We start from the raw sequence: 12,172 nt of genomic DNA on the forward strand, positions 1-12,172 counted from the left end.
ATGATTTCGATGCAAGCTGGCTCTCAATGCTTTGTTTGTCTTGCCAGTTGCTGGGAACAATTGTGTGGAAGTGTAATCTAAGGGTGGTTCTTATGAACTGTTAGAAGACTAATTAGTTTCCTTTGGTTGTCTGAAATCAATGCTTGCAATAAATTTTAGTAGATTTATTTTCTTGTTGATTCTCACTGTTAGATCTTTGACATGTTGGCTGCAGGACATGTGAATATCAAAAGTGAAGCCCAGAATTTTTGTTCTTTTTCCAATAGAAGGGCTTGGCAGTTCAATTTTCTTCCAAAAAACTTGGGGATAAAATTAAACACAATGATACGTTTGATATAATTTTATACTAAAATTTATTAATATCTTAATAGTTGGTCAACTCAAAGATACAGGCAAGTCCACGTCCATACACATGTCCGAGGACCTGCACCAGAAGGCCTGGGGGAGGGAGTCTGGGTTTGGCTTTAGAAAATAAGGGAGTGGGAAAAGTACTGACTTGGCAGTTTTATTTTGCTGGCCGGGTGGGGTGATAAGGTATAGTTTCAGTGAAAGATTAGGTTGGAATGGGTTACTGAAATGGGTTGGATAAGATATGTGTTAGATGGGGCTTTGGGGTAGGTGCATTGTGAGAGGGGATACACTATTAAATATCTCCTTTTCTTATCTCTAAGAATTAAAGCTTTATGTTGATAAATGCTGTTGTCGAATGCCTTTGTGGTTGCAGGTGATACGAAACCACCTCCATATTACACAGCATGTCCATATTACCCCATCAAGGCCAGGGAGAATGTAAGGGGTAGGGTAGAATTTGACGAAGTACAATTGAAAAAATAATAATAAATAAAGATGTCGAACAACTCCTAATTAGGGATGCTTTCCTATGTGCAGGTCTTTTGTGAAGAGAAGTTCTAGAAAATCAAGTTTTATATACCAGGTAAGAGGAACCAGATATAAAGCTAAAGGAAAGAAAGGATGAACAGTTTCTATGAGCATGAAAGAGGATAAAGGGGCAAGGAGAGTCCTGGCCAGGCCGTCATGAGAACAGAATGACAATGGGAATAATAAATACTTACAATGAGGATTTAAAATATCCCTAAGAAAATAAAATCTCAATAATATAAGTTTAACAAACACTCACGCATTCCAGCTACACCCAAGAGTGCAGTCCAATATTCTATAGACATTTCTTCCTGTTATACAAACAAGGAGGAATTTTTTTTCATATCCCTTATTGGTAAATGAATAAACACTGTCAGAAGCAGTGATACATAGTGACATCATAGACACATATCTTGAATGATTTAGCTATGGTGACAAGATGATAAGATGCTAACATGAAGAGCAGTTGTGTAAAACCATGGTGTGGACACTGGGGATACTGTTGTTAATGCTGTATCGAATATTTCTGTTGGCCAGGTAGAAGGTGTTGGATCAGCACATGTAAACAAACTGATAAATTCCATTTGGTCCAACCAGAAAACAGGCTGTAGGTCATGTTCAGTGTTACCAGTGACATTACAATGAATAATACCCAAACAACCTATATCAAACCAGCCAAAAGATAAAAAATAAATGCTGGAAATGTACAAAAGTGCTTGTATCCCCACATAAGGCCTAAATGACTAGCAGTAACACATGGTTTCAAGGCCTTTACCTTCCCTATCTACCTTCATGATACCTGACCAGACATTGACAAATTCAGAAGTTCAATAAGTGTAATGCTGTTTAAGATACCTAATCTGGAGTCACTAAAGCACCAACACAAGACATATCTTAAGAGCCAAATAAAGAAAATGTAGCACAGGAAGTGGGGCACAAAGCTTTGTCAACATTTAAGTGTCTGGCATGGGTGAATGAGCATTTTAGTGCCTTTTAATGTATTTTTTCTCCCAGTTGGTTGGTGGTGTTGGAATGTCCCACAGTGTGTGAATATGTCAAGTGGTGATTCCAGAGATAGGATAACTTCAGTTGCTTGGCAAAGATATTAAACATTCCACTATTACAACATCTAATAGACATGGATTTAGAATTAGCCTTAGGTCGTTGTAACAAGTCAAATCAGAGAAACATTTATCATTTGTTTAAGAAAAATAGATATCACAACTTTTTCCAGCAATGCAGCTATGAAGACCCCCCATACCATTGCTGAAGCTAACCCACATATTTTTTTCTTTTTCTGTATTCAACTCTTCCTTCTGTTGACTCAAGAGACCCTGAGGCTCTTCCTTAATCTCACAAGTCTCTCCTCCTATCGTACCTCACATGCCAATGCTGCTTTCATTCTACCACATTTTCACTGCCTCCTCCTACTTCATAAATAGTAGCACTTCAACTGTGCAGCAGCCTTCACAGTGGAAACTTACTTCAACTGTGCAGCTTCTGTGATGGAGAATAATTCCAAACAACAATGGTAGATACACATAAGCAAAAATAAATAATAGCTTAAGACAACTTTTTGGCACAGTGAGGAGTATATGGCACAAAGCCGTATCCAACTGTCTTGCGTATCTGTTCAGCTGGGCTTTGGTGTTAATTGCTTGCTCAAGTTCTGATAAGCAATTACCGAAATCCTTGAAATGTCTTGATTGATGTAAACAGACAGTTGCTTGTTAACAAAAAGGGATGCAAAAAATATACATCCCTCTTGTCAAACATAGCTTATGGATCCGTCATGAAGCCCATAAGCTGTAATGCACTGAAAATTAAAATATACAACATTTAAATTTAATATTTGTTATAGATTCAAAGGAAATTCTTTCAATTAAGAAAGAGAAAAATTAAGTAAATAAGTATGAGAGTGGACATTAATACCTATATCTTAAAGAAAAGTCATCAACTTACCCAAACATACTAATCTGTAGGTTATCAGATACATCAGACTTGCCACAGAAGTAGATGATTGGTGGAGTCATCTCTTCCTGCTACCTCAGACTGGCCAGAGCTACGGAAGTCTTCATAACCATCTCCTCCAGATATGACGAGTAGCTTTGAAGGAGCTGCAGTCCCCTGCTGCAGCAAAAGCTTTGTTAGAACTAAAATGAAATATCTATAAAAAGATCTACATGGCAAATGTCATCATGATATAAGATTATTCCTTTGACATTTTTTCAACCATAGCCAGATGGGGAAACATGCTGGTACCAGTGACAGGCATAATGCCTACAACTAAGAGCTAAAGTAGAGTAGTAGTGGTAACAAGAAGGATAAAGAAAACATCTGATGTGCCAAAAGCATTACTGAATAACAATGTAATGGAAGAAATTAATTGCCCTCAGTTTCCCAAGTCTTCCACCAAAGATATGTTCTGCTCACATCTGTGTGCTGCCTGAGTAACAGTATTATGAGGACATGTGATGTATGTATTTACCTAGTTGTATTTTACGGGAAGAGAGCTATGCTCGTAGTGACCTGCTTTTGTATCTTTCAGCATCCAGTTTGATCTTAAATTCTTGTATGGTTTTTGCACTCGCTGGTTTCTCATTCAGTTTGTTCCAGATATATATCACTCTGTGTGGGAAGCTATTCTTTTTCAGATCTCTGTAACTATCCTTTTTAAGTTTATTTTCATGTCCTCTTGTTTTTCTTTTATCCCACTTTAGTAAATCATCTCTATCAAGGACTTCCATCTCTTTCATAATTCTGTAGATGGCTATGTCATTTGTTGTATTGCCTAATCTGTATTGTTATGACTTGTGTGATTGATGACCAGAGTAAAATTTGCTCATATGAATTCTGTCCTGTTTGGCAGGGCCTGACTGGTGCATGGTCAAGGGTTGCTAAGGAACCTCTTCAGCTCCATATCAGCATGCACCCACCCCAACCCACCAATCCTTTCACTTTTATCTTCACTTCGTATGAATCTTTGTCAACACACCAGCAAACAAACATGAAAATGAAAGGAACACAAACCCTTCACAAACCTTTCCAATAGAATGCAAGAAAACAACTATGACAACCTACCACCTACACCCCATAAAACATCCCCAAAAACAAAGGAAACCAGTTGTTATTGTACGGGATGGGTAGGCTATGATACTTAAGTGACCGGTAAAAACAATCCAGTTCTTGAAATAAGTATAGTTTTGGCATAATGGAGAAAGAAAAAGAAGAAAGAATAACAAATGAACCAACAAAGAGAGGACTGGATGCAAGTATAGTGGAAAGTCCGAGAGGTGTCATCCCCAAAAAACATTGATAGATACTCCAAGGAAAAACCAAAGGTGGGAAAACAACATTTTTTCAGGGTTTCAAAGAAACCCAGGTGAAATAGGTAAAAGCTTAGATGTAGATAGAGAAATTAGATATATACATATACCAAAGGCTTTTTTCCCTTTACACGGGGGGTAGCCAAAAAGAAAAAGGCATAGAAATCATTCCTAACCATTTCATTTCCCATATATTTCACTCCCCTCCACCCTCATCCCTGCATCCTGTCCTCTGCCCTGGGTCAGAAGCAGTGTCGCAAGACACAGCACATCCACAGCAAGGCCGCTTCATAAATTCGGCGACCCCCCCTCTCCGTCCCCTCATGCAGAAAAGGAGGAGACGGGGAGAAATCCCTTCGGGCTGCGTCAAAATTTTTCCTTACATACTTCCTCACCCCCCATCCCCCACCCACTCCCCCTCATGCATTTACAGCCACATCTATACACAACACTTCTCCATTCCCCCCTATCTTCTGTCTTCTCCTGTCCTTCCTCCACAGACATTCCTCTCTTTTGTAATGCCCCTTTCACCCCATCCATCCATCTCATCCTAGGACACCCCCTCATATTCAACCCTTCCACCTCCGCCTTCCACACTTCTTTTACTAATCTTTCTTCACTCATTCTTTCCATGTGTCCAAACCATCTATCTATGTGTATCTATTTCTCTTTCATCCACCCTATCTCCCAGTTCCCTTTCCACCCCTGTTCTCTTCCTCACCTCCTCATTTCTCACTCTATCTAGCCTAGTAACCCCTATCATACTTCTCAGACATTTCATCTCAAACACATTCAAACTCCTTCTCTCTTCCTCTCTCATGTTCCATGTTTCTGCCCCGTACATTGCTGTTGGCACAATCACTCCTTCATATAACCTCCTCTTAGCATCCATTCCCAGATGTCTATTTCTCATTACACTTTTTAATCCACCAAGGCATTTACTCGCTTCTCTCAATCTACATTCTACCTCCACCCCCACTCCTCCCTTTCCTGTCACATTCGCACCCAAGTATCTAAAACTATCCACTTCCTCCAGTTTCTCACCCTTAATGCTCACTTCCAGCCTACTGTCACTCTCTCCCCTTGTACATCTCATCACCTTACTTTTGCCCACATTTATCTTCAGCTTCCTTCTTTCACACACCTTCTCAAACTCTGTCACAAACTTCCTTAATCCCTCCTCTGATCCTGCTACAAGCGCAGTGTCGTCAGCAAACAACAACTGGCTCACCTCCCACTTTTCTCCATTTTCTTTAATCATATCCAACCCCTGACACACTACCCTTGCGTTCACCTCTCGCACCACCCCATCCATGTAAAGACTGAAGAGCCAGGGCGACATAACACATCTCTGACGAAGTCCCACCTTTACCTCAAACCATTCACTCTCTCCATTTCTAATCCTAACGCAAGCTCTACTACTCTCATAAAAACTCTTGACTGCTCTTAACAGCTTTCCTCCTATCCCATATATCTGCAGTACCTCCCACAGTGCCTTCCTGTCTACCCTGTCATAAGCCTTTTCCAGATCCATAAAAGCCTAAAAAACATCCTTAGCTTTCCCTATAGCTTTCTCACATATCTGCCTTACCACAAAAATCTGATCTACACATCCTCTACCTGTCCTAAAACCACACTGTTCCTCTCCTAATCCTCTCAATCAAGACCCTCCCATAAGCCTTCCCAACTACACTTAACAAGCTGATCCATCTGAAACTACTACACTCATATTTGTCCCCCTTTCCTTTGTAAAGCGGAACTATACAGGCACTCCTCCAGTCCTCCGGAACTCCAACCTCTATTAAACAAACATTAAATAACCTTACCAGCCAGTCCTCCATAACTGTACCTCCTTTCTTCAGACATTCTGCATGGCATTCATCCAACCCAGGTGCCTTACCTGCTCTCATCATCATTACCTGCTTTCACTTCATCCTTCCCTATTTCTCCTCCATTTTCCTCACTCATCACTCTCATTTTCTTAGCGTTTCCCAATGCAACTACCTTTCCCTCCCTATCCTCCTTCACATTTAGCAACTCCCTAAAATACTCTGCCCACCTCCCTCTCACTGCCTTCTCTTCCATTATCATCTCTCCATCTGCACCTTTTACCTTTTCTTCACTTGATTCACCTCCTCTTTTTCAATTTCCTTCCAAAACATCTTTTCATTACTTTCAAAATTTTCTGTTATAATCTTTCCCCATTTCACATCTGCTCTCCTCTTTCCTTCCTTTATCTTATGCTTAACTTCCCTTCTCTTTACTTTGTACCTCTCATACAATTCCCTTGTCCTAATTTGCAGCCAATCTATGAATGCCTGCTTCTTCTCTTTTACACCCTTCTTTGCTTCCTCATCCCACCACTCACTACCCTTCCTTCTATTTCCTCCCCCCCTCCATGTTCCACACACCATCTTTGCACACCTTATGACTCCCTCCTTGAACCATCCCCATTCCTCCTCCACTCCTAGTTCTACTTTATCCTTTACTCTCTCCCACTCCTCTCTCAACTTCTTATACTCATTCTCCTTTTTTTTTCCTCATTTAAGCAGTTCACTCTAAGTACCTCCCTACCTTCTGCCCTTTTCCTCTTTCTCCACCTATTCTCCACTCTCAATTTACCTTCCACCAGGAAATGATCTGATATTCCCCCACTCTCTCCTCTTAGAACATGTACATCCTTAACTCTTCCTACCATACTCCTGGTCACTACTATATAGTCCATTAACGCTCTATCTACCACATTTCCATCCACCACCCTCTCCCATGTGTACTTATGCTTGACTTTCTTCTTAAACACTGTATTTGCTATCATCAACTCTCTTTCAAGACACATCTCCACCATCAATTCTCCACTACGATTTTTACCTGGAACTCCATACTTCCCAATCAATTGGTTCATTTCCTACCCTAGCATTTAGGTCTCCCAATACAACTACATTGACATTTCTCCCTAATCCCTCTATGCACTCATTTATATCTACCCAGTCAATTGGTTCATTTCCTACCCTAGCATTTAGGTCTCCCAATACAACTACATTGACATTTCTCCCTAATCCCTCTATGCACTCATTTATATCTACCCAAAAAGCCTCCCTTTCCTCTATGCTCTTTTCACTACCAGGCCCGTACACACTTACAAAAACCCACATCTCCTTTCCCAGTTTCACCTTCATCCACATCAGCCTTGATGACACCTCCTTCCACTCCACTACCCGCTTACTTATCTCTTCACTTACTAGTATAGCCACCCCTTCTCTCCATCGTCCCCTCTTCACTCCTGAGTACCTCCCACCTACACTCCCACAGTTGCCCTTTCCTTTCATTTTAGTTTCACTCAAAGCCAGTACATCCATCTTTCTTCTCACAAACATACTGCCTATCTCTTCCTTTTTACTCTCATCTGTACCACATCCACGCACATTAAAAGACCCAAACCTTAGGGTACTGGTTGGAAAGCTCCCAGACCCTCTCATGCCTTTACTTTCTTTTTTAAGAATATCCCCTTTTGGGGTTACAGGTAGTAGGACTCCTAATCCCATCCCCCGTCCCTTTTTTGTCGCCTTTTATGACTCAAGTGGAAATACTTGGTGGCAGTATTCTTTTGCCCCCACCACAGGGTAGGTAGGAAAAAAAAGGAAATGAATATTCAGAGAAATGGTACAGGATAGTAACAAGGGGCTGGGGGACAGCATAACGGAGGGACAGTCGTAGTATAAAAGTGTCATCATTTCTCTATGTACAGAGTTCCTCTATCACAGACAAAATGATGTGTGCCTCTGGTCCATAGGGGCGCCTCATATAGACCCTAAAGTATCAACTGCATGCTACTCTGCCACAATAACATGCAGCCAATACCCCAAGAAATTGCAAAATGACTCAATGGAAGAAATCATAGATTTAAAATTGGATTACCAAGCTGTACTTAGGGAATTGATTACTTAGCGTAAGAGTAATGAGCAAACGATTAAAGAATTAAGTGACCTAAAAAGTGAATTTGAAATCCTTAAAAGAGAAAATGATAGAATGAAAAATGAGGACAAAAAATAAAAATGAAGAACTGAAAAAGAAGGTCAAAGAGCAATGACAAGTAGTGACCAGAAAAGTGGAAGAGTCAAAGAAACAGACCTCAATGAAATAAAAAATCAATGGATATTTATATAAAGTGTTGGTACAATAAAAGGTGTAGTGAGGCTAGAGACAGAAGAGAAAGCCTGGAAAATATGGGGGAAAAAAAAAATCCAAATGGCAAACATATACAAAACTTAGGAACGAATATGTGAATATACGCAGGAAAGAAAAAAGAAATTATGAAAAAGATATTATAGATAAATGTAAGGGACAACCTAAACTCTTTTACAGATATATAGATGAAAAACTAAAAGATAAACACGAAATAGTGAAATGACGTGAAGGAAATAAAGAATATATAGATGACACAATGATGGCAGAAGTTATGATCAGACATTTCAGGTCTGTTTTTACAATTGAGAGCAGCTCACAATTTTGGAAAGATGGACAACAAGAAAGATCACCCATAATGAAAGAAATAAAGGTAACACACAAAGAAACAAGACACCAAATAAAAAACCTAGATGTCAGGAAAACGCATGGACCAGATGGAAATGCAAATTGGATACTGAAAGAGTGTATAGACAAACTGACAGATAAACTATACAAGATAATAGACTTCTCACTCAAAGAAGGAAAGGTACCGCAATATTGGAAAGATGCAAACATAGTACCAATATATACATACATACATATACCAAGGCTTTTTTCCCCTTACAAGGGAGGTAGCCAAAAAGAAAAAGGCATAAAATCATTCCCACCCATTCCATCCCTAAATACACTCCACTCCCCTCCACCCTCCCTCCCATCTTAGCACCTCCTGGATGACAGGTCATCCCTACACCTTGTTTACTGCCCTGGGTCAGAGGCAGTGTCGCAAGTCACAGCACATCCACAGCAAGGCCACTTCATTAAATCAGCGACCCCCCCCCCTCTGTCCCCCCATGCATAGAAGAAGATGGGGAAAAATCCCTTCGGGCTGCATCAAATTTTGCTCACACATACTACCTCACCCCCCATCATCCACCCCACCCATTCCACCTCATGCATCACACCATCATCCATATACAACCATTCTCCATTCACCCCTGTCTTCTGTCCTCTCCCATCCTTCCTCAACAGACATTCCCCTCTTCCCCAAAGCCCCCTTCACCCCATCCATCCACCTCATCCTAGGACGTCCTCCCATGTTTACTCCCTCCACATCTGCCTTCCATACCTCTTTTACCAGTCTTTCTTCACTCATTCTTTCCATGTGTCCAAACCATCCTAATACTCTTTCATCAATCCTATCTCCCAACTCCCTTTCCACCTCTATTCTCCTCCTCACCTCCTAATTTCTCACTCTATCTAGCCTAGTAACCCCCATCATACTTCTCAGACACCTCATCTCAAACACATTCAAACTCCTTCTCTCTTCCTCTCTTATGTTCCATGTTATATAAAGGAGGAAATAGGGAAGATCCTACAAACTTCAGACTGGTATCCCTTACAAGCACAGTAGCAAAAGTATGCAAAAAAGTCATCAGAAACAAATGTACCAAACACTTGGAAGACAATAAAATAGTAAACCCTAAACAATTTGGGTTTAGAAGTGAAAGATTGTGCACCACAAACCTGATCTGCTTTTACTCGAGATTAATTGAGATAATACAAGAAAGAGATGGCTGGGCAGATTGCACCTTCTTGGACTAGCAAAAGGCATTCGACAAAGTACCACATAAAAAATTAATAAGAAAAATTGAAATAATAGGAGGAATACAAGGTAAGCTGCTGGAATGGATGAAGGATTTCTTAACTGGGAGAAAAATGAGAGTGGTAGTTAGAGACAAAAATTCAAACTGGGAAGATGTGAAAAGTGGCATCTCGCAAGGTTCTCTATGGGCTCCTTTAATGTTTGCCATATATATAAATGATATGGATAAGGGAGTAAATTGTTACATGAACTTCTTTGCTGACGATGCCAAATTACTAAAGAGAGTAAGAACAGAAGAAGATTGCAAATCGCTGCAAGAAGACCTAAACAAAATATGGGAATGGAGTCGGAGATGTGAGATGAACTTCAACATTAAAAAATGTAGCATAATGGAATTTGGAAAAGGCAAAAACAGAGTATCGAGCCAATATAAGATTGGAAACAAAGTAGTCAAAAAAGTTGATTCAGAAAGGGACCTGGGAGTAATCATCTCAAGTGACTTGACAACTGATAAACATGTCAATAAATTATTTGGAGAGACTTATAACTTAAGATAAATGAAAGTGGCCTTCAACTACATAGATGAGATGGTAAAAACATAGTTGTTACACTGATAACACCTAAACTAGAATATGCTGCAATACTGTGGGCACCTAGCACAAAGAAGAACATAAGAAAATTAGAAAGAATCCAAAGAGCAGCGACAAAAATGGCACCTACACTGTCAAATCTGACATACAAAGATTGGAGAAATTACATCTGTCAACACTGGAACAGAGAAGAGAAAGAGGTGATTTGTTGACCATTTACAGAATTATGAAAGGGATGGAAATTCTCAATAGAAACGACTTATCAAAGAGGACATGAAAAGAAACTAAAGAAAGACAGCTACAGAAAAGACCTGAAAAAAAATAGCTTCCCACATAGAGGGACTGATGTCTGGAACAAACTAAATGGAGAGACAGTGAATGCCAGAACTATACACAATTTTAAGAATAAACTGAATGTAGAGAGATATGAAAGCAGGTCATTATGAGCATGGCTCTCATCCCGTAAAATACAACTAGGTAAATACACAGATAATCAAACCCTTCAAGAAAGACCACCAAACTTAATCCTCTAACAATCTCCAGAGAAAACCCTCCCACACCTGAAAAGAACCACACTAGTATGTCTACAGTCAGGACAGAATAGGCTTGGCCACAGATTCAAACTGCCCTAGATGCAACCACCACACAGAAAACACAAAACACCTCATACTATAATGCCCCATACTAATGACTGCCAGACAATTACACAACATTTCTTCTCTGAGAGACTTATGGCCCTGCCTGGGGGCTATTGCCACAGGTCTTCTCCAAGAGAGACCAGGGGCAATGGAGTGATTGATTGTAAACATACAACTTAAGAATTATTTAATACTTTCCACTTATAATCATGCATGACTATGCTAAAAATAACAAAACACTCCAGAACTAACTTGGTGATGGGCGTGGTCTTTGCCTTTGAAGGAGTACCTTAAATGTCCCTTAAGACGAGGTGGTCTTATCTCTGGGGTAAGCTCTACACAAGTGAGGAACCTGAGAGAAAGATTTTGGTTATAAATATACTACACAGCACTTTGAAAAATGATACACACATAACCAAGGCCTCTCCTCCCCCTTATAATGAAGGTGGTCCAAACATACCACACACCTACTCCATATATAATTAACACCTATTCAACACTCCTCCCATCTCAGCATTTTGTGGAAATAAGACCTGTATACATAAAGATACCTACCTCACTTGAGGGAATAGAAGTTGAAAAATCAGTACTATCAATTCACTATCTTTTAATTATAAACAATTGATTTTCATTTACGTTCCATATAGCATGACACTAACATACCTTACATGACCAGTATGGCCATGGGGGATGGCCACCATATTGAGTGGGGCTTGCACTTTGTGGGTGTTGTGTGCAAGATGGGGTAGAGGCACAGTGATGATAACACCTGCACTGGTGCCAACCCACAAGAGATCTTTACAAGCAAGTAAGGCTGTTACTCTTAAGCATGCTGCCTTATGCTGTCGGATGATATCGTCACAACCTAAAATGGAAGAACAGAATTAAATATAGTCAGAAAATGTGTCTTCCATTTGGAAGAAGATTTGTTTTCATATGATGTTTTATGAATGACCCTTCTAGATTCATCCA

General features: G+C 40.0%; 1 protein-coding gene across 4 annotated transcripts in view; it reads right to left on the minus strand.

Annotated features, from left to right (window-relative positions):
• Window positions 1–325: 325 nt before the first annotated feature.
• Window positions 326–12,172, minus strand: part of LOC143034969 (uncharacterized) — a 303,162-nt gene continuing 291,315 nt past the window's right edge. For 3 of the 4 annotated variants that reach the window (XM_076201314.1, XM_076201313.1, XM_076201316.1), the window contains 4 exons: window positions 11,864–12,065; window positions 11,453–11,552; window positions 2,842–3,009; window positions 326–2,695 (listed from right to left, as the gene is read on the minus strand). In XM_076201314.1, coding sequence (XP_076057429.1) covers window positions 2,875–3,009; window positions 11,453–11,552; window positions 11,864–12,065 — 437 coding nt within the window. In that variant the 3' untranslated portion in view covers window positions 326–2,695; window positions 2,842–2,874. The remainder of the gene's footprint in view (window positions 2,696–2,841; window positions 3,010–11,452; window positions 11,553–11,863; window positions 12,066–12,172) is intronic. The other variant, XM_076201315.1, reaches the window with a different exon arrangement.

Source organism: Oratosquilla oratoria, chromosome 18 (assembly GCF_046742065.1).
Source record: "Oratosquilla oratoria isolate Oo_2021 chromosome 18, ASM4674206v1, whole genome shotgun sequence".
In the NCBI taxonomy this organism is placed as follows: Eukaryota; Metazoa; Arthropoda; class Malacostraca; order Stomatopoda; family Squillidae; genus Oratosquilla; species Oratosquilla oratoria.